Genomic DNA, 24,443 nt, shown 5'->3' with positions numbered 1-24,443 from the left:
TCATCTCAGGATTTGCAACAACAGCTGTCTGAATCTCTCCCAAATCCACTAAGACTCCCAGGAGGGAGGGGAGTTACAACCGGAGAGAGTCGGAGTGCGTCTGTGTGTCAGAGGTTCTTTGAGAAAGCGAGGGAGCATCACATATAGAGGAAGAGAAAGAGAGAGAGACATAGGGGGAGAGAAGATATCAAGTCTGGACCAGGTGATCGAGTACTAACAAACCTCCAAGGGGCTGCCACGGGTTGTATCAGTGTGCACGGGATCAGCGATCCGACCATGGTGCCCGCGCGCTGCCCGGGACCCTGTGCCATACTGGCACTGGTTCTCCTCGTGGGATGCAGGGCGGCTTTCTGCCTCGGCCAGAATGACACGGAGCCCATCGTGCTCGAAGGAAAATGTCTTGTGGTGTGCGACTCTAACCCTTCTTCGGACGGAGGGGTCACCTCCTCACTTGGCATATCAGTCCGCTCCGCTGGGGCAAAAGTGGCTTTTTCCGCCGTGCGTGGAACCAACCATGAGCCGTCAGAGATGAGCAACACGTCTATGACCATCTACTTTGACCAGGTCAGATGTTCACTGAATTTATCACAGTTCTGCAAGAGTGTACTATTAACCTGCTAATAGCATAGCTCGAATATAACAGTTCCTCTACAATATGCATGCCATACATATGCCATGGGCGAGCGGAACTTGTTTAAGGTCATGTTTTATCGATTTCCTATCACCGTACTCGCTCTGTGTGATCTGAGCACCAAGTACCTCTAATCGTACGAGCACAATGCGGGTTCCTTTGCAGATGGTCCATTTAATGTTGTGCGTAATTGTCTTGATTCTTGTGTTGCTTTTGCTGGGATGTTCCACTTAGTTGCCTTTGGACAGCGGCCTGTTATACGCATCAAAATGGGAACCATCCCAAAGTGCGACTGAAGCGCAGCCTTAAAACATTTGGCACACCAGACTGATACGCCTATCTAGTCGCTATGCGTGGCAAAGAAACACAATTACATTAATAAAACCAGCAGTTGTGTTCAGTGAAGCATGCAGGTGGAAATTAAATAAAACCTTCTCTTCTCATTTTGCGCCTTTCTTGGTCACAGGTTTTAGTGAACATCGGCAACCATTTCGATCTCAAAGCAAGTGTGTTCCTGGCTCCAAGGAGGGGGATATACAGTTTCAGCTTTCACGTGGTGAAAGTCTACAATAGACAAACTATACAGGTGAGCAGTTATTAAGCAGTTGGTCTGCGGTCAGGATTTAATAGAGAACTAAGTACGCATGACACCAAACTCTGTCCTCTCCTGCAGGTGAACCTGCTGCAGAATGATTATCCTGTCATATCAGCATTCGCCGGTGACCAGGACGTTACGAGAGAGGCGGCCAGCAACGGAGTACTGCTGATGGTTGAACGGGAGGACCGCGTCTCTCTGAAGCTGGAACGGGGCACCTTAATGGGCGGATGGAAATACTCCACCTTCTCAGGCTTTCTAGTCTTTCCTCTATAATCTAATCTGCGAGGATCCATGTCGCACGAGACACTGTTTATTGAGGAGGGGGGAAAAAACACAAAAAAATGCCATTTATTTTCAACTTAAATAACTGTCAGCCAAGGAAGCCGACGAATATCTGTATACCTACTCGTCCACTATCTAGTCAAATATGAACGTTTCCTTGGAGTTTCATATATTCAAATCCATCTGTCAACTTTAACGCAATCTGGATGATTAAAAGTATTGATCGGCCAGGGGCGTGTGCTTGTCAGGAATGTGGATTTTTTTTCTTGCTTGGAAAACAAACTTTGCCAACAGACAAACGTGGACATGGGAAAAACGGACAAGGGCGAAGATGATGCGTGGAAGAACTGACGTCCTGGACAGGCCGAGTGTGTTATACTCTATTTTGTGTTTGTATAGCCGAAAAGATTATATGGTTTTCGTCCAAGTGAAGTATATGGATTTATGGACAACCAGAGAAGAAGTGCTCTCACGCCCAAGGCATTTTTTTTGCACGAATGGAAGTTTTTACTTTATGTTTTGTGCTGTCAATGGTGTTGCGTTTGGATGCTGAACATATTGAAAATAAGACAAATGTAGGCTGCCGACGAGTTTATTAAAAGAGAAAAAAGGCGACATATTTCAGCCACCGGAGACGATTTAAAGCCCTTTTATTAAAGAACAATTATATAATTTATAAAGTACCTATTCACATTATTGTGTGTTCTACATTTCGGAATCTGCGTAGCATTGACTGATTTAATGTTCAGTGAAGTTGCTCACCAAATGTACATTGTGGAAATAATAGAAGAATCCTTATATGTCCCGCTTAATAAAAGATATTGTATTGTATAGGCTAAGCGCATTTATCACTGTTCATTCACAGTAGGCTACGTTGTACTTAAAGGGAACAGGCGGAAGAAAAAACGGTTGATTAGAAGTGAGTTTTATAAGTGAAACCAAAGCAAAGGCCTCAGGAGGAACACAGACCGTGTGACCCGCTAGTTTTAGTCGCTGTCCAAAGTTCTGAAATATACAGCTGGACTCCTCTTTCAAAAAAGTATCGCAGCACTTGTGACAAATATCTAAATGCTTTTTTTTAATGAGAAAAACGTAAATTGTTGCACATATGTGCAAAGAGTAACATACATGGAACGGAAGTAGGCCTACTGCGCATTACGTTTCAATACATTACATTGTTGGGTCTTTACGCGGGCAGGGCGGATGCGACTACAGATTACTGCTCCTTTCTTATGCAGCGTAAACGAAGCCCGAATTAAGCACATGCAGAATCGCATATGGGTCTCCTATTAAACAAGGGGAAAAAAAGAAACCGTCTGTTCTGTAGTTTAGCATGTGCAGAGTCCCATTTTTTTATTTTGTTTAAAAAATCAAGGTCTATTGATAACCTTCCCGTCCGCCCCCCCCCCCCCCCCCCCAAGCATCTTCCTTCTACTTCTCCCTCACACACTCTCTCTTTCACACTCACATACAACCCCCCCCCCCCCCACACACACACACACAACAACATTCTGCCAGTCTTTGAATCTAAATCAAAGCATATAGGTGACTTGTGCCAGAATCTTTTAATATTGGATCCAAACCAATAATACCCTAATCAGACTTTACAGCAACCACAGATGAAGAGAAATATGTTGATTAACAGCAATTTACTAACAATAACATATTTTCAACTGCCCTGTTTTAATATGTTCACATAGATAATCCAGGTGAACGCCTTCATCCCTTTTTGATGTCCTGTGTTAAATATGTACAAGTCACAGATTGAATTGTGGACTGAGCAAAAGCAAAAGCACTGCTGGAACTCAATATCAAAAAGTCGCCCATAGTGTTTTATTGAATTCTGAAAGTTGCAGTGAGACTGTCTAATTCTGCAGGGCAACGTGCGTTTGCAACATACCATAGACGATCTCTCTGATGTAAAGCTCATGGGTCAAAGGACAAACTGTGTTGCCTCAGCAGAGTTTGGACATTTCCATACTTCATATAGTTTTTTTTGTGCCGTAGAGGCGGGCGCGGTTGTATTACAAACATTGTGGTGTTAACTCTGGGCACACAAGAGACACACCTTTAAACTTCCTGTATGGAAATTAGCTTTTCAGTTCCTTTGTAACAAAAGGGGATACACTGCAGGAATTGGGGAAATCGGTTTGAAAACAATGTATTGCTTTTCTTAATCAAGCTTAAAACGGCTAAAGAATTTTGGTTGTAATGCTATTTACTGAAATGAACAAGATTATTGAGTGACTATAAGCCCTCTTGATTGGTTGAACTTTAGGAAATCCCCCCAAAAAGTCATTCTATCGAGAAAATGTTCATTTAAAACAAAGCCAGCGAGACGTTGGCAGAACAATACCTAGTTTATGAGTAAAAGAGAGTAAGATCCTTATTGCAACACTTTATGCTAATCCGTAGAGCTTGTTGAAACATATTCAACCCTTGTGCTGTGTCAAACAAAAACAGAAGAAGACATAGAAGTGATTGCTCGTTCCTGCGTCGTAAGAATGAAATCCAACAGCTGCTTGGCCTGGGAAACATTTGCATTTATAATTGATGATACCATACATGTGAGCATATGGAAACTTGAGTTTTCTTGCGTCTTCTTCATGGACATTTGGTTGTATTTACATATACACGCATTCATCTTGTGGGTAACAGAATGCAGTGGAGAAAGACCTGCTCATAGCCTGCTGATGACAGCAATTGGACTGCACAAAGCAACATTAACTGCCAGTAAATCAGAGTGATCTGGAGAGTGGGCTCAACCGGACTATAACGTGCTAATTGTGCTCATACTGGAAGGAAAAGTATGTTTCAAAATTACCCCCTTAGATAATTAAGATAGCCTTCAAAACATGTACTCTGTGTAAACAGCAAATGAGAAATGGAAAGAAAAACACTTTGGTTATTGCTTACTATGAAATAAGACAAGATATATTCCATTGTGTTATGGATATTCTGTATATGGGATTATTCACATGCAAATTGAGAGATATGTGTTGATATCTTTATGTCTTATCTAGAAAGACTTGTTTTCACCTTGATACAAAGCTATTGTATAGAAGATAGCGTAATTCCTCCAGTTTTCTTCGCCCATATTGGTATTATATGTTATATAAAGAGATGTACCCACGTTTTTAGACATCTTGGAGTATTAAATCGGTCCACCCTAAAGTACAATTAGTTTTCAAATATGGTCTCCTTTTTAATGGAAGCGCAGATGGTATTTTACTGTGCTTTTGTAGGCCACACACACACATGACTTGGAGTCTTTAAACACCATTAAAAAGGCCTGAACTCATATGGCCTTTTTGCTTTTAGAGCATTATTTGGTCTCTTCTAAATTTTTTTGTGCTCATCCTTTGAGAATTGGTCGTTTAAATTGTATGACTCTAGGACACAGCAGATGCAGGGAGATCACAGGCCGGCTGCACGGCGGGCCCATCGCAGCATGAAGGAGCAGCAATTCTCTATGCATTGGGATCCAAATGATGTAATAGACTCATCAGACGAATGTCATCTTTGGTTCCAGACTCTCGTGGAGAATGTCAGTTTTTTGTTAATGAGGTTGTTTTAGACTGTACACACCCATGCAGGCTCAAACACGGATGCACATCTCCGCTTATAACCATTTTGTACAAAGAACCCACTCATCAAAGTGTAATGTCAGCTCATTCAGCCTTGAACAAAGTGGCTCCTATTTGGAAACATCTAAACATGTCTTTAGTTTGCTGCAGAAAAAAATATATTTTAGCAACGATAATGTTGTTGGTGTTGATTTTAAAGATGTCCTCTGAAGATCAAGACAGCTTTGACATTCATTTCAGCTCCTCTTTTGGTCTCTAAAAATGTAATTACATTGTCGTTGCATATTTTCAGTGGGTGTTTTGTTCAGTTTTAACAAGGATGATAGTTGGCAGGTAACGTGTCATATTTTCTCTGTTGTTTTACACTTCAACAAAAATGTATTAATCATTTTTGCAAATGCCAACCTCCTCTCCCTCCTCGCATCAAAGCATCCACACAATGTATACGTTTGTAGTTAATGATAAAGTCCTTTATTTCAAAATTCAGCGAGAGCACATTTTAATTTCTAATATTTATTTTTCAGAATCTTGCTTGTGTGAACACCGCTCTTCATCCACCCTGATATAATGCACCTTTTGTGTGATCATTAGTTGCTAAGCACATTGACAATTTAGTTGCACTCCATTTACATATGTTGTATGATGTTACATATAATATGTATTTTCTGATTCAGTACTAAACACCCCTATATCTAAACATCTTATTTTTTTATCATGTAGGTATAAAGAAATTGTCAATTTCACCTTGAAACGTTGTTTCACTCGTTTGAAGAAATCAGTCCTAACAGTCTCCAGTAATAACATCACTTGAACTCAACGATAGACATTTATTTTGTATAGCAGTGAGAAGCGGTCTCTTCCAGACCCAACATGTGTTTCCATTCAGAGACTCAAGTTTAAGAGAACATGTTGATATACCGCTCGCACACTGTGAGACCTTTACCAAAAAGTTTCATGATCCGTCTTTGATCCCAACTTGTAGTTTAAGAGCTGGAGGAGTTGATCACTTTGCTTTACTCGCTTCCTCCCCGAGACACGGAAAGCCATATCACGAGAAGCAACACTTATGTACTATATGTGTGGCACTCTGAGATTCTTTGAAGGAAGAGTGCGATAAAAATGAAATGCATTATTATTATTATTATTAACACTTATCAACTCTAAATGTACATTTCACCGGCCGGCCAGTTCAACTAATGAAGCCAATTTCGATGCAACATTTGTGTTTGGATAATTCCTTAATTTCTATACCTCTTTCTTCTTTTGCCTTTGTGGACGTGCACGGTATTATTCTCAAGGCATGCGCTGCCGAAGGAGAGAGACCCTAACAAGATTTTCAACCTTTCATTTTGATTGCAGATGAGCTCAATATATTGGTTTGCACGAGGGGAAAAAATCCTCAGAAAAGGGGTCTTTCGCCATTGACTCGTTTTCTCAGTCCGTGTCCCCGTTATGGCTGAAATAGCCTGAAGTGTGATTGTGTGGTTGAATAAGCCTTTCACAGCATTTTTTTATTCAAGCTTTTCCCGGGCAAACCTACAGGCAGTTCCTTTTGCGCCTGAAATGACGCTTAGGGGGACGCTCAATCTAATATCCAATGTGGCTTGGAGTTAAAAGGAAATGTGCACAGAATGTCAAGATTTATCACCACTTTTAATGACCCAGACCTCTTCATATCATCTTTAAAACCATTTTCCATCATCTTTCTTTCAAATGAGCCCTGCTAATTTCACGGGCCATAATAATGGTGGCATTTTGTCGGCAAAGCATGGCGACAAAACCTCCATAAGACATAAAACCACCTGTGTCCTCTTCTCCCGGGGCAATAAGATAGACTTAAGTACTTTTTGCACAGCGTGATATTTTCATTCTTAATCACAAGACTATATCAGAAGACATGAATAGGTCATCAAGCCTTTGAGTCAAATTTCCCCATAAACGTTGGTATCACAGTTGAGGCAGTGCAGTGACCCAGCTAATTTACACTTGAATAGAAAGACACTGATGCAAACGGAGAATACACCGAGAGGATAACATGTGGCAGTGTCTTGTTAATAATTCATTTGTTTGCAAAACAAATAAATAGACGCACAACCCAGACACACATCAGTCACAGAACTGCCTCTGTGAACAGGCCCATCCCTGAAGAAAGTGTGTGTGAGTGTGTGTGTGTGTGAGTGTGTGTGTGTGTGGTGTGGGGGGGTGGGGGAGATAGACAGAGAAAGTCTGTTTATTCCTTCTGCCACAGCCTGCAATATCCATACTGCTGAAACACGCAATTCCCCAAAGAAAATACAACCTCGTCCAAGCCCACCCCTCAGCCCCCCCGCTACACAGACAGTAAGCAACTCGGAGCCTGGCTCATATGAACAACTTCTTGATGTGATGGTTCCAATACATCATCGGCCTCCACATTAGATTCCAGCACAGCAAGCCTGAGAGAAAGCATCCCGGACCCAGCATCTATAACCAGTTTAACTACATTCATTAGAATGGGAAAAACTGTGCCTCAGCACACACACACACACCCACGCACACACACACACACACACACACACACACACACACACACACACACTTGGGTAGCGCGTACATATTGTGCACATACACCGCTGTAGCAGCAATAAGATTATTTTGTACAGGTGTAGGTGGATTCTGGTTTTGGTAATGTTATGGATAATTGAGAAGGGATATACAATTGGTTTAATAAGGTTACATTTCTTGCCACATCAGTTGTAAACAGACTATCACAACCACTGCCAATAAATCAATATGTTAAATTGCTAATGGAAATCCATACATAACTCAATAGGTGCGTTATTTCATCCACAGTTTGTAGTGTTGTATTAGAAGTAAGAAGTGTGTTTTTTTGGAAATGATATTAGCAAAAGAGAGTAAAAAAAACTATCTTTGTCACTATCTGTTTTGCTTTATCGATAATTGCCAGCTCTCATGATTGAACACTATGATCATTACAAAAGTCATTCATTTGTAATCTAACACAAGGTGCAGGGAAAATAAGTATCTACAAAATTAGAGTTAGAAGTATAAGCGTCGATGTTGATTATGTCTCTTTGGATAGTCAGTGGGTTGTTTTTTCATGTTTGATGTGACCTGCCTCTATAAGAATAAGTTCAATGTTACAACAAATATAAAGGTTATTCACATGATCATTATCATCAGTATCAAAAGAGCTTCCTCACCTTATGTATGATTCTCTTTAAAGAATGTACCATGTCGCATTTAGGTCTAACACATCGATGGGTGTTGAAAACAAATTTAAAAAAGATCACTGAATATCTATCTATATGAGATGTTAAAAACCCTGGAACTGTTTCCTAAATCCATATTCTTTACAGTATATGATACAGTCTGATTGTCAATGTATACTGTTTTAGCAATCAGTTTACAAAGATATCAATATACTTTACTATTGTATAACAGGTATGATACAATATGTGAGGCATTGGTTGTGAATGCCAAATTAATTCCACAAATAGAAAAAAACATATTTCCTACCGAAATTTCATTGAACTCATTCGTTTTTCATGATATTTTTGAAGCTGCTTTATTTATTGTCATTTATTGTTCTACCAGTGAGAATGAACTCCATTTGGTCTGGTTATTGCATTCTGTAACAACAGAGAGCATTAACAGCACAAAGGCACACACAATAAAAACACCGTATTCTGGCTTCTTTGACTTTACTAAAACCTGCTTAGAGTCAGTGGGTAGTTTGGATTTGGGAAACGTTCATAGTTGTGTTGAGGAATTCTGACAGAAACGTAAAGCAATATTAAGATATGCCTTGTCGACATGGAACTTTTTCATTTCAGGCTGTAGTTATGAAACATCTTGACTAACAGACTGCCATGACACTGACAGTCATCCAACCTACTGGAGCATGAAATGTAGCGCAAGGAATACTGTTGTTCTCCTCTTTATTTCAGGCCCTTAGTGAGTTAGACTCCAGCGGCAGCTGGTGCTCCGACACCTATATAGCTGCAGCGCTGTTGTGGTTACGACTCCTGTGCTCTACATATTTTCCACTCACCATTACAAAGAAACTTTTAACGGGTTATGAAACAGTCAAGTAAACGAGCACATCAGTGAGAAGATTGACTCTTTGTACATCATTATTCTTAATGCTTGTTATCAGTGCCACCGCATCAGATTATTCAGAGGAATCAGATGAAGTCATGCAGGTTCACCAGAAACTGCAGCGGGGGCTCCGGCAGCGAGCAGCCGGCCGTGGACAGACCCAGATGGGGCTTTGCTGCTGCCTTCAACCTGCAGCCGGAGCTCGAGCAGGAGGAGGAGAGCTCGGCCTCCCGCCGCTGTGGCTCTTACGACGGCCGGGCAACGCGCTCTCATTCCAACTGGATGCATGCTGACGCGTTGTCAGACCCCTGGGGGACACTTCTAACGCAGCGGGTAGCCCAGCGCACTGTCACAGTAAACACGTGGGCAACGGTGTGAATTACAACTAAAACAGTTACTTAGTTTCAGGTAATAAAACGGTAGGTTCAGGATAAATATCATGGTTGGGCTAATAATAATAATGTAAACAAAGTCCAACTTGAACAACGGAACATAAATACCGTAATCAAGTGAAAAACACCACTGTCGTAACTCCACACCTTTGTAATTCGAACACCCGCCTCTACTCCCACTCACTGTGTGTGTGTGTGTGTGTGTGTGTGTGTGTGTGTGTGTGTTTATTGTTTGGTCTTAATATGTCAACACACAACTCTCAGCGTCTAATAATGCAACAGATGGATTTACAGAGTAGCTTCAACATGCAGCTCAGTTGGTCTGGGAAGTTTACAAAAGGGATCCTGGTGCTCATAAATGCCAAAATCAACACAACATTAAAGCTTTAAAGAACTTTAAACAACGTGCTCATAATCTCCCTTTTCCACACACTAAGATTTATAAAAATACTATTAAGGTGCATATTTTGGACAGGGGCTTTAATTGATTTATGCTAAACAAATTCAAATACATTTGATTATATATAAATTGGCTGAATATAAAAGTTTTCATAATGGTTTACTCTTTTATCATAATTTATAACAACACAGTGATGCATAAATATCTGGCAATAAATTAAGGAATGCTTGGAGAAAGAGGTCGAACTTAAGAATTACATTCTCATCATTAGAATGATTAACCATCACTCGTATCTTTACAGTTTTCAAGGTAAATCATGAGGAAAACTGTCAGCTGATTGGTTTAAATTGTATATTTAGGTCAGAATTGGTGACAACACCGTTAGTATTATGTTCTGTTGTTTGCAAGCCGACAAAACCAAGCAGGCTGCACACTCTTCCAGAAATATTGTCAGCTATCAATGAATTATAGGGGTAATTCTCTCATCATGTAGCGAACACAAGGGGGGGGGTGCTGAAACAAGACATCCTCAGACACAGAGCATCTTATCATGTGGACAACCTCTGACATCATTATTTCTCTTAACTAAGCCATTTTCCTGTACTCCTGGATGTTGCCACCTTTTAATAACAACACTCACATGGCTTCTAACTGGAGGTTTTTGGGCACAATGTCAGTGACAACTGCATGTGCACTTTTAGACAATAATACAGGTTACGAAACATCTGGGATTTTATACATAAATAAATGTAATCGTGTCCTGAAACTAATGAAAAATATATACAAGTGCTTTTTATCATGTGGACCTACTTATTGACAGATTTTAAGCTTCACAGTATACTCAAAGGTATTGTAAGAGGCGGAGGAAATAGGAAGGATTCAAGTAGCCCCTGTAATTCTCAATTGAATGTTTTATAGGGAAAATGTATATTTCAAGAGACTCAGTGTGTCAAATCTTTTCATAGGACTTGGAATTCATGTAATCAGTCTCTGTCTACACACCTTTTAATGATGCCAATATTGACAAATTGCATGTTGCTGCAGGTCAGATCAATGTCTCTGTGGGAAATAAAATAAAAGCTGGAGCATGTCAAGCTCATCTCATCATAAACATATGGGTGGAGAGGCTTGGTGGAGGGATTGAATTGAGCTCATATTCATCTGAGTTTCTCCACAGCCTCAGGCATCACGGGGGACTTTGAGGAATGCTACAGGCACGTTTAAGGGCAAACGAAGAGCGAGAACTTTTTTGATAGGCTGGAGAGTTGAGGTCTGTCTGTGATAAGTCCACCACAGTGAGGATGGAAATTCATCTCACTATCAATGATCACTTTCATTTCCCCCTAACCTGACATGAAAAGATCAAGAAGTGAAAATGAAGTGAAAGGAAGGTCATTTTTTTAATGCACTGCAGCGAAAGAAAACATGCAAATGGACAAAGAAACACATTAAGAAAACATCTTCAATAGTTGGACAACGCGTATGCAGCATAACGCAATGTGCTGCCATTACAGACAACGCAACCAATGATCGAAACACTACCTCCTTCATCTGAAGCTACAGCTAGCAGCTGACTAGCATAGGTTAGCATATGGACTATAAACCGGGAGAAACACCTAAAAAGACTCTAACCAAAGGTTAGAAAATCTGCCCCCTGCGTCTCTCAAGTTCACAAAATAACACAGTAGCCTATACCCTTTTAATTTAGCTTATTATACAGGGGGCCATGTGCCCGAATATTTCTTGACTGGAACCAGTTGCCAGGCAACCAGTGTGGATTGCAAGAAGTATATAAAGAAAGATATAAAGTGTAATTTTGTGAGCTGCAGAGGTGCTGAATGGTAGAGTTGTGTTGCCTTTTGGACAAAGCCAAGCTAACCCCTCCCTCCTCCCATTTTCTTTTTATGCCTAGCGAACTGGCAGCTGGCTTCAGAGACATATTTAGTGGAGAGACATTAGAGTGGCATCCCTCTTCTGATTTAACTTTCCCTGCAAGAGGGTGAATAAGTGGATTTCACCGAACTATTCCACCGTACTATTCCTCTCATTCATAAATGTACAGGGATTAAACCTGAGTGGTGACCTTCTGGGCAGAATATGTATGTTTTCAATGTGGTCGCTTAGTCAGAGTGCTTCTTTTTGTAATGCAACTGATTAAAAACAAAACATTAAAATTGTTATTTCAACACCATTATCCCACAGCATTTTACCCCTGGCCTGCAGATGAGCTTGTGTGTTTACTCTGTGTGCTCTAGCTGACTGTAAAAGCCTCTTGTTGGAGGCTTGAGTGTGTGTTGGCTTAGCTAACATGTTTAGAGGATGCGTTCGAGCCAATCCACTGTGGGGAGAACCGTGTGCAGGGTTGATGCTGGCATGCTGATGAGCTTTGCTCAGGTGTTGCCAGAGGCACCATGATAATGGTCAGAGCATGCAGAATCATTCCAGGTGCACTGATGCCTCAGGAGGAGGAGAAATTAGTGAAATACACACCAAAGCACATACGCTCACACAGTACAAAGCCCTCACCATTGATAAGGCACTGACATCATACTCAGAGGTCAGAGGGCAGAGTCACTTTCTCTGTCCAGGAAAGTAAATGCCCTGACCCTGAGATCGCAGCTCAAGAGCGGGATCGTCCAAAGGCTACAACGTCAAGTAAAGTCAAACACAGTTAACATACAGTAGGCACTTTTTACATCACTGATACTTTTGTTGATAATGATAATTACATTCACTAATCATTCATAAAATAAATTGATTCATTATGAATATATGAAAATGTACAATGACATTTGGACTAGAACAATGAGTGAATCTTTTTTAAAGAAAAAGTAAAAAAAAGGTCTCACTCAGTAAAAGTTTGTGACAAAATACTAACAGTAGAGAAAGCAACCTAAAGAAGCCATATTTTCCATTTTCCAACTACTTTCCACCATACTAACACATTCAAGAACTAACAATACAATGACAACTACACATCACAGATCACACATACTAAACTATCAAACACATTCCAATGTGTAAGATCAATATGTTATTTTTATTTAATTTTACATTTAACAAAAAATTTACTTAAACAAATAACCCAAACAAAAAAACAATAAATCAAAATGTTATAATGCAAAATCAAAAAACTAATACAGATAGAGACTCATAGATTAGATTAGAAAGTTCTCCTCAATTCAAACTGGAACTGGTCAGCTAAATGTTTATGGAGGTTTGTCAGGTGATCATCCTCCTCATCCTATTACTCTCTTCTTCTAAATATTCTCTTCAGCTACATTACTATTTCCCTTCCTTTCTATTTTTCTTTATTTTTCTTACTTCTTCTTTCTTTTTGTTATTTTCTTTTCAGCTTTTTCTTCTTAAGGACTACTACTATTCAAAAAAAGTTGGGGGTCATCAGACTTTTTTGTCTTCCATGAAACTCACTTTTATTTATAAATGAATTGAACATCATAGACATACAAGTGAAGAAATAATGATTGATATGAAGTAGAAAATTAAGCCAGTTGTATATAAGGAAGCACCAGCATAAATGTTTTCAGCTGTGCTAACATTTCGTCTGTGCTAACATAATGTCTACATTTTCTTCTCTAACATTATTAGCAAACACTAAGGCGATTAGCAAACACAATGATAGTAGAACACAATGGGATACTATACACCTGATAGGGCCTAGATACCTCTGGAGTTTTTCATTAGAAACCCACCGTTAGTCATTATTAATAACAATGTATAGTGTTTTTTGAATATAATGTTTATTTTTTGATAAAACAGTTTCTTTCAAAAAAAAGACATTTTTAAGTGACCAAAAAACTTTTCAACGGTAGTGTTTTCAACGTGTATGTATCAGCGGCTCCCTCTCTCATCTCTAGGTGGTGTGTTTGTTGTTGTGTCTGGTGTGTAGTTTTGTTGATTGGTTTTTTCTTTTTTCAATGATATTTACATACACAATATATATAAATAAATGTACACTCAAATATCTTTATCACTTAACTTTAACTAAACTGGGGTTAACTTGTTTCACCCTGTACTACATTCCCACATTCTGCACCCCACAGCCACTATTTAAGAAAAAAAATATATCTTAGCCATTCTAGCTAAATCTCGCATGCATCAATCACATGGTTGTATATATAGAGGTTCATCATCGACATGATATATGGTTTTCTACCTAAATCACAAATTTACTTTTAATGCAAAAACATTTTTGTGAAAAAAACACTTACAACACCAGCACCACTTCTTTTTTTTTCTTGGGGGGGAGGAGGGGCTTGGTAATTAATTCATTACACAAAATGGGTTCCTTTGCCTAGATACAGGGGGTGTCTCACATTACCCGATGTCCCACATTACCCCGCTCTCCCCTACTTAGGAGAACAATGTTGTGTCTGGTTTCTGTTGAAATTTGCCCAATCACAGTCCCTGCCCATCCCCTCGGTCCCAGTTCTTGAATCGTCCCCATCTGGTTTGACAATCTGTTTTGATGGAAATCAGTTTTTTTTGTGTGCCTCCTCTCTCATCTACACTCTCTGCTCTTGCGATCACGACTCAGACTTTTCAGATGTAACGTGGGCATGATCACAGCCTCTCCTGCACTGCCACCAGAGCCTCAAGGTACTCGCTCCCCCCCGGGCGAATAAGGCCTCATTCAATAGGATCTCTTAGCTTTCACCTTAAATACGACTCTGATTATGGGGATGGAAATGTAAGTGCCGGGGTCTCCGTGCCACTCTAAAATACTTTTTCACCAGCTGTTAATCATTAAAATCGTGATTATTTTTCATGTTATTCATCTTACAACGCCATTAGTAGGGCTAATGTTCTTGTAGATCTTTATATAGGAGCTGGATGATTGATGTGGCATTCAATTTTCTTCGATTTTTCTCTGAAATAAAGAAATACTTCATTTTTCTCCCTTAGTAGTTAAGTTAGTGACAAGTTAGCTCTTGATACAGCAGGACAATTTAAATTGTCCTTTCTTTGATGAGCTAACCCAGGAATTGAAAACACAATAAAATCATGATCTCGTGTGTCACTGAGTGGTAAAGGTAACAATACCAAATCTAACATAGTTACTCATTGTAATTCAATTATTTGTATTCATGGATTTAATATAAATGAACACGATGAACAAAATGAATAAATATTTTGAGCATTAAATCATTTTCTAACCCTATTTTGCTTCGTTGTTGAATTTCAGCAGGCAGGAAAGTTTTATCAGCTCTGCATACCTTTGGATGTTAGTGTTGAAAGAGTAAACACAGTTAAGAGAGTCAGCAAGAAAACAAGAGAGGGGAGTTGACTCCCCCTCATCACCCCTCCCTCGTCTATCTCTATGGAATAACTGTGACTACCATCACAAACTCTGTCTGTCAACAACTGCCAATGCATCTTCAGATGGTAAATCGTGATCAACGTGGAGAGACTCTACCCTGGCAGAGAGGCGAGGAGGAAGAAGAAACGGCATCTTTTTTTTCTTTTTCCGCATTGTGAATATATTCTTTTGTGTCCTGCCTTCCTACACCTGCCTTTTATATTGCAAAGTTTTTGGAGTGTTTTTAAATGCAAAGGTGGTGTGCTTTTTCTACTCCCCAAGTGCATTAGCATCCCAAAACACTTTCTGTGTCTACGTCTCCAGCCTCACCCCTCCCCATCTCTCGTTCTCCTCTTCCACCCTACACCACTTGATTTACCATCTCCCACAGGTTCACCAGATGATACCACCGCCTCAACGTTCTTTTCTTTTCCTACTTCCTATTTCTGCACATAACAATTTTTAGCTTTACTTCAAAGAGGTTTAAAGACAAGTGGTTCCTCCTTTCCTCTCTTTCATCTCAGCCAGACTGAGTTTCTGTGCACTGAAACGCCAAAACGCCTCGCAGTCTACAGCTGTCAAACACATGGATATACAGGACGTATGCACGGGTATGCAACAACAATCAAAAACCTCTCCAGTAGCATATTTTCTATCATTCAATGCCACTGCTTTCATCCATCTGGTGGGGAAGCCAGGTTTCCTTTAGTCACTTTCAGCCTCCTTCAAGCCTTGTGTGCTCAGGAACAGAGGGATGAGGGGTGGTAACACCACTCGTGAACCTTAAAACATGTCCTACATCAAAAGATCCGCCTGTTTAGCGTGGAAACCCTGAGATTCTTAGAACACAGTACAACTGTTCAGTTAGCGGTGGGCAGAAAGAAATGAAGAGAACGCTTGATCCACGTTCGGCAGTGTGGGCTGTATATAATCCTCACCAGAGACTATAAGAGAATCCTAAATCCACATATTCTTAAAAATAGATTTTTTTAAATTTAAGGGTGGGACTTCATCCCATTCCACCCCCTTTCTACCTCTGTCATGGGCTGCTCCCAGGTGATCTTGCCTTTATGTAATTTAAGAATTTGAGAAAAAAGGAAAAACAGTGCAGGGGAAGAAAGAGAGTCCTTGTGGCCACTCCTCGCACCCTCAGGCTACTCCTCTTTTATCGCAGATTGTACTTCCTTTGCTCCGCAATGCGTGTGATGCTATATTCTTCCCTTCTATGGGCTGTTCCTGTTTAACTAACAACAGTCCCCTGGTGAATCAAACCAGGAGATTATAAGAACATCCAAACAGATCACATTGGCTTCCAGTGGGGCTTAAATCAAACTAAACTTAAAATTGTAGAGATCGAAGCCGTTGGGATATTTAGAGAAAGGAGAGAGATCTAGACGGGGGGGGTGGGGGGGGGGTTAGGTAATACGAGAGTGAAATGCCACAGCATCAATTACTGAATGATTGAGGGCTATTCAACGGTGTGCCCTGCCATTCAGCAGGAGAGGAGGGGGATATAATGGATAAACAGTGATTATGCTAAATCCAGATTGAGAATGTTCATATTTACATGTTGACACTGGGACAACAACAGCTGTATTACTGCCTGTCATTTGTGCAATATGTGTTTCTTTGTTCATATGTGTCTCCAATTACCTAATTTGTGTAAGGTGCACAACGCGGTGAAACCCGGATGCTGAAGCTAAACGATTGAGGACTGTTTAAGCAGCAATGTTGTCCGTTGTCATATTCTGTTCAGTTCAATGAGAAAGATGATGTTGACTTATTTTTGTGAATTAAAAGAAGAAGGAATGGTTTCCGACCGTGTGTGTCAAATCACGATTTAAAATCTGCCACATGGCTGCTTGAAATTATGAAAGGGACAGCTTTCATCTGCCAAGAGCTAGATCTGTACAAACCCACTCTGTCTCCCTTTGTTTATGTTTTTTATCATTTGCGCACTCTCTCTGTCTCTGTCTCTCTCTCTTTCTCTCTCTCTCTCTGTCTAACCCACCACCCCCTGCCTAGTTATGCTTACTAAGTGATAGGCCATGGCATGGGCTTCTTCGTTCAAAAGACAGGCGCATCATTAAAAAGCAGAGAAGTGCAGTGTCTGCCCCCTGGGGAGGGATGACAGTCCGTCACTGCCCTAGGGCTTACCTTACTTTGGACTATGGAAATCAAAGATGGTGCTATGGAATTTGAATAGAATAGGATGAAATACTCACATAGATTTTTTTCTTTGTCCAGTTTTAATTCTACTGTTGGGAGAGAGGTAAAAAAAAAAAGCTCACACCATTTGAAGTCATATATGATTGATCATTGAGTGAAGGCCGGGAAACTTCACAGTGAAAGTGTGTCTTTGAGGTTTGTGAGAGTAAAATAAATAAAATCTGAGTAAACGAGCAAATCCAAGGAATGGTCATGCCTCAGTTTTCCAGTGCAGCTACAGAGAAGTAAACATATTGATAATGTACAAGAGCTAAACACAACTGACATACGTTTATACTCCATTTGTCACATGAAACACACAAAGTGTTTTGATTTTGTCTTTTGAGGCTGGCTTTGAGTTTGGTTTGGCAGCTTGAGGTGCTAACCTTGTCCTGTCAGTGCCATAATTCTGCTCAAGCTTGAGCAAGGTACAGTACGGATCTGTCACTATTCATGCCAAACAAAGACTGCAGCAGCACACAAGAGCACACGTTTTGGATCATTTGTTGAATATCTTTGCTATTGTATAGCTCCCTTCACTCCAGTTACTTAAAGCACTTACGAGAGAGGCTCATACATATGCAAATATCTGTGATATGAGAATGTAAGTGCATGTATTGGTATCACACTGCAGGTACTGGCATGCCTGACCAACTGGGACCTTAGAAAATAAGACAACATATGGGTGTTACTATCAATGTTAATGTGTTTTGATTCGAATATAATTATTTTTCCTTCATTTCTGCAGTCTTTGGTCCAAGCCAATTATAAACTAATGGTGCATTTACAGTGAGAACTTACGCTACTTGTCAGTTTGATATGATTATGTGGTACTTTGCTTGAGCAGAAATGTTAATACAGTTTTTGTCCGTTGCTTGAACACTATAGACACATGCTTGAACCAAAGTAACATAACTTGAAGTTGTTGTTACTATACCTTAAACAAAGTGTAACCATACCTTAAACAAAAGCGCTGCTTTGCACTTTATTTGCAATTCTGCAACAACCTTGCTCCTAGACACTATACACTATTTCATACATAAGACACTTAGTTCAAAAATGAAATCTCAGGGTACCATTGGGACGTATATGACCGCCAACCACATGCCCGTATGCCTCTTCTGCAGGCAATGGAACAGGCCTGCGGAGACATCGAGGTGAGGTCAATCCAGGGATGGATTCGCCACACAAGGGGATATTTTCCCCGATGCTTAGCGAGAGAAGACATTGCTTGTGATGTTGATGAGATCCTGTGGCCAGACCCCAACAGACGGCAGGATCCATAAGCCCACTTGTGCACAATTGTGTTTTTCTGTGTTTACAGTAGTGTATTGTTTGTTTTATTTTTGATTTAACTAAATGTACTGTACTGTAAAATATACTAATGTAATGATTTTGAATTCAGTATTTCATTTTTTTGGTTGTTGTGAAAATATGCCCTCTATGGAACTGAATAAAAACATTGAAAACAAAAGACTGCAGTTTTTTATATAAAGTAGACTAGTGTGTTGCTGCTGATCTGAAAGTGTATTCATATGATGCAAGTGGGCATCATTTTGTCATCAGAGTGACATTTTGACAAAGGATTGTTAGGTTTTGATAGCAGAGTTTCAATTTGACAGATGTGAATGGTTTATTTCCCAGTGTGGTGTCTTCTTTGCTTGTGTGTAGAGTTTTGACACAATGAGCCAAATTTAGCAAAACGTGTGTAAGCAATAGGCAAAAACTGTAGTAAGTAATGGCTGTTATGTTAATATGATGCACCACTTAAAGTACAACAATCCTTACTATACTATGAAGAGAGAAAGCGTTTTTTAAATAGATAAATAAGGCTATGAAATGAATCCTGAATGAATAAATTAGTCAATGCATGTATAAATGCATGTAAATACAGGCTAAATGTATACATCAGTTAATATATTTCAATAAATAAATAAAAAAATGTTTTCATTTTCAAAGAAAGGGCTTCTTTTATTTATTAAGTGACCCAACTGCTCCATTTATTTCACAGCTCTTTTTGTGTCCATTCGTTATGTAAAAATTATTTGAAAAGGCTGCGTTGCTAGCATGAGGGTATATAATATCGAACATCTCTGCACATATGTCATCATTAGTGAGGGCCTCACTATAGTCCAATAGATGGTCAATCACCTCTTCTCCATGCGAACCAATATCTCCCAGAGTAACTGCTGAGTTCTGTGTCCTCGCTGCTACGGTGCTGCCTGTTTTTAGAAATCTACTGCCAAACTAAAAATGCTTATTACTGCAATAAAATCTTGACCTGAGAGTCCAGACTGAAATTATATACAAATCTTTAATTATAATTGTTCAGATACTATTTACTAATCATCAATGAGCAAACTCATGATTTGTTCCATTGGGAACACCAATGTGTACACCCATGTATTCTCTCTTAAGATATAACATGTTTGCACTACAGACTTAAAAGCACATCTATACATTATTATACACATACCAGCAGTCCACAACAGACTACAAGCATGTCCACATGTAATTAACCCAGGTGTGCAGTGGTACCCAGACACCAGGCATATGGGTATGAAGGTGGCCATCCTGCACCGCTGTTTCTTTATTTAAAACCATTATCCAGTGAAACGGTGGGGATTAGAGGACCCCCACAGTGCGATCCATTTTGGCTCCTGAACAAAAATGTGCTATCTGGGCGGTGCTCTGCCAGCCTATACACACAGGAGTCTTTGTCAATGCTAATTGGCCAGCCTACCGACTACCGAAGTGGAACACAGCTTCCCGAACACATCACATTGTTTGTTATTGAGTGAATGCAAGTGGTCCTACGCCCGTGGCACTGTGGAAGTCACCAGCAACCCCAGGATCTGGTATGGGAGTTTAACCTGTAATGTACCTACATGCGGCACACTGGTCATGGGGAAGTCTTCACTTCACTGAATGAAGGTTGTAGAGAGAGCGGCTCATCCTCTCAGGCAATAATAGCAACACATTAATTCCCTGACACTCAATTCATCTCAATTTATTAATATTGTTTCCATGGAGAACCTATTAGCACAAACGCTGCATGCTCATTCTAACTGCCACAAACCACAGAAATAGATCCCTCCCAACTATTCGGTGGTACCCAGCGTAACTGTCGGAAGCTGCTCGTTGGTGAAGAGACAGCGAATGTCCACATTTAATGTGTAGTGATACTTACTGTGGCATTTTTCCTCCTCCTGTTGTCTCGCCTTTCTTATTAACATGCACTTAAATTCCCTTTGTTCTCTCAAGTGCTCATTAAAGAATTCAGTGCCTTCTGATGTCTATAGTTTTACATAATTAGAACCCAAGAGGGTTCCACATGTGCACTAAAGTTCTCCCATTTGTTTTACTCTGTATTAGAGGAGCAATTTGTTTAATTTCTCTGGAGTTTAACCTTGCTGACTGTGTTGGAAAAACACCTGCAAATCTTGCATTCAGTCAGATGAGTGGTGAGAAAACATTGCTTGTGAGTGTTGTCTTCCTTGTAGTGTCTGTGGGATTTTAAACATCCACAACAGTTCTACATTATAATGTGCACACTATTTGTTGGGTGGGAGCAGTAACTTCCTGGAGTCTCTGCTGGCCGGCTGCTTACTGTAGCTACATATTCACTCAACACACATGAGCGGTATGGAGCTTCTCATCTATATGATCAAATCTTCCGCTATATAATTCGGCAGTTTATGATAGGAGCCTTTCATTTCCTCAGCCAATATTGCAGACTTTCTTCTTTCTTTTAAGCCTGGAGACTAAGTGTGTGTTTTTTTCCACCCTTTTCTCCTCTCAAGATCCTGCTACAGGAATGAAAGAAAAATATTTGGCAATGTTTGCCATGCAACCACTAGTGCCAGCTAACACGAGGGACAAGGACAGAGAATGTATTCAAAGCCATGCCCTACCTCAGCATCTTGTCTTTTTTTTGCCATGATTTTTCGACCAAAGATTCACAATACAAAAGCCCTTTGAGCCTATTCCTTGTCTTATATCTCTACAAGGCTAAGGGTGAGTACGATGAGCCTGTCTTTGTGTGTGTTGATGTGTGTTTATGTGCAGTTCATCTTGTGTACACAGTTTGACTGTAGTTTGTGTACGTCCGGGTGTCTGGAGTACAGAGAATGTGAGGTGGGGAGGGCTTGATGTGGCCTTCCAAAGTGAGTGGCCCGTCGAGGAAAACAATAAAGCAAGAATGACAGGAACAGATGGCTCTCTTTATTGTCCCCTGAAATGCAAACACTGAATATCTTGCTTGGTGGGTGGCATTAATATATATTCATTTTCTCCCTCCTGTCCCTAATAGCGCTAGTGGCTCGCCCCACTAGAGACTAAAAGGCCCGATAAAGGGTTGGAGCCAGATGCTAACATTGCTTAAGATTTAATGGGCAGTGACACAGAACAAGACGCCGAGGGTGTCCAAGCGGTGAGATAATTGAGCAGTGTATTTTGGGTTTCTACATGCAAAAATGTTGTGTTGCCTTGTGCAGTATATTTACTTCCATGAAGGAAAGATTTCAAACACAAGGTCAGCTTTGCATTTTATCCAAGCAATCTTAGGCTTCTCAAATATATTTTATGAAGGCTATAAAAAACAAATGTATGTATAGAGCACATTTAAAAGAAAACATAATTTGATGAATCAGCTGTCCAATCCAAATATAGAAAACCGCATGACAGCCCGTTTTCCCCTGTGCTTGTCAGCTGACCTGAGTGACCTTGAAGAGACGTATGGTTGTGAAAGAATGGGGGGATAGGTTGGAGCTAGCAAATTAAATGATTGCAGGTGAACTATAAAACAGTAAAATCAATCCTCAAACATACAAGGAGCCGGTGAAAGGAGGCCAGCGCGGAGGGAATGTGCTCTCGCCTGCATGCTCCTGTCAAAAGACACGTTGCATCATTCTCTTCCAACTGCTAGCGTGAGAGGGAGGCCTGGCTATCACCAACATAAAGGGCATTTCAGCAGTCAAGCAGGTCAAAATAAAAGCATGTATAATCCTTTCAAAGTTACAAAATGATTCAAGGATTTGACCTTAACAACCTCAGTGTAGAAAAAGATGGCTTTTATCCCTTTATCCAAATGTCTAGTTCAAAACACAACGTTCATTCGCACAAGTAGATTTTACACATGGATGTTACATTTTGACCTACTTCTCTCTAATGTGCACAATGTACAGTATAGCCAGCTCTAAATAATACTGTAATGAAAACAATTACAGAGAGTTTTAACTTGGATTAGGTAGATTACTAGTTTAATCTCTTCATTACAGAGTCTTCCACTATCTATTCCACAGTGGCAGTCTGAATCAAGGATCCTCAAACTGATGATTTTTCCATGAAGCAAAGTTCATAAAGTGAGAGAAATACTTTTCTGAAGGTCTTCCTCACATTGCTCTTTGTTAAAGCATTGCCCCATCTCTCTCCCTAACTCCTCCTTACTCATTTATCTTCCTCCTCTCTCTAACTTTGGCTCGTCGGCTTCACACAACAACCCCCTCACTTTGTTTTTATCTCCCCTCCTTCGCCTCTTATCCTACACCAACTCTCCCCCTCTTATCTCACATGCTTTCCCGTTACCCTTTTCTATTTCCCACCTCTCTTGTTGTCCCTCCCCCTCTTCTGACACCTTCCCTTGCTCCCCTGCTTACTTGTATTTCCCAACCATAGTGGTGGCCGGCCTGTGCTGGGTTCAGCGCTCCTCTCCCTGATAATTCCCCTGTATTAACTGGCTGGAGTTATTACCCGTTATATGAAATGTCTATGTTGAAAGCGCTTTATGAGATCCTGGTCCCCTCGGATAAGATGATGGAGTTGGTGAGTGCTGTCATCCCCCAGCCGTATAATGGCATCAGTTGGGAAATACACAATGCCATGGATTATTGATAGAGCCGTATCTACACTTCTGCTGACATCATCTTGAAGAATATCTCAGCTAATATGGCTGCCTCCATGCAGTAACACCTCTGCTCTCTTTGGGGTACTTTGGTTACTCTCCTCCCCTGTGACAAATCATCAAGCATTCCCGGTGATTCAAATGAGAGGGCGAAGATTTATTCCAACAATAGGCTCTCCCACACCGTCTCGCAGAGAAATCCGCAATCAGTAAGTATCACCTGACTGAAAAGACTGTCTTGTTGCTGCTTCCACAACTCCCAACACCGAAAATACGATTTTATTTTATGACAGGAAGCAAGAGAGGGTGAAATCGAACGAGGAGGCTAAAGATGTGTCATGAAAACAGCTCCCAGGCTCTCTCAAGAAATATTCAACATACAATTTGTACCGGAAGATGATACAACAATATGGCAATGCAAAGATTCCTCTTCTCATTAGCAGTTCACCACCCCTCAAAACAACTAAGAGAGCAGGTAAACAATCATGCACTCCCTATAAATAGAGTGTAGGAATACTCCTGGCTCTCATTATGCCTCCTCCCTTTATTCCTCAATCTGTCTGAAGCGCTGTGGTGGGACTCGGGCTCAACAGCGTTTAGTCGACGTGAAGACCACGGGCTGCATTCTCAGTTATGGCCTTGAGTTTTGATCCCAGATGCCAGGCTTACTCGTAGACGTGTGGGGGAAGCGAGAGACAATAACTGATCAAATGCAAGCGGTTAACGAAGCTACCGAGGGACACGACGGGTCCGAAACAAGAGGCCTCCACGGATGGTGTGTAGATGTAGCAGAGGCTGCTGTATCTACACGGGTCCTGCAATACCTCCACACCAAACTAGTTGCTACATATTTGCTTTTGAGAAATTGCATGCAAATGACCAAACAAGCATCTTGTTGTGAATTGCTCTTCATTGCCCATCTCGAGACTCAAGCCTCAGTAGCCATGTTGCTTTTCAGAAGAATATGAAATTACTATCACAAAGAGGGAAATCAAAGTCTTGTTCTGCTGCAGTCCTCTGGG

At 40.5% G+C, this 24,443-nt stretch overlaps 1 protein-coding gene across 1 annotated transcript; it reads left to right on the top strand.

Moving 5' to 3' along the window:
- The first annotated feature begins 34 nt into the window (after positions 1-34).
- Positions 35-2,294, top strand: cbln2b (cerebellin 2b precursor). The gene is made up of 3 exons (XM_056434225.1): positions 35-564; positions 1,098-1,217; positions 1,305-2,294. Exons 1-3 carry the CDS (start codon positions 277-279, stop codon positions 1,500-1,502), a joined length of 606 nt encoding a protein of 201 aa, XP_056290200.1. The 5' UTR covers positions 35-276; the 3' UTR covers positions 1,503-2,294.
- Positions 2,295-24,443: the final 22,149 nt, after the last annotated feature.

Source organism: Pseudoliparis swirei, chromosome 16 (assembly GCF_029220125.1).
Source record: "Pseudoliparis swirei isolate HS2019 ecotype Mariana Trench chromosome 16, NWPU_hadal_v1, whole genome shotgun sequence".
Classification (NCBI taxonomy): domain Eukaryota; kingdom Metazoa; phylum Chordata; class Actinopteri; order Perciformes; family Liparidae; genus Pseudoliparis; species Pseudoliparis swirei.
Note: the sequence above shows the minus strand (reverse complement) of the source record. Positions and strands in the feature narration are given on the sequence as shown.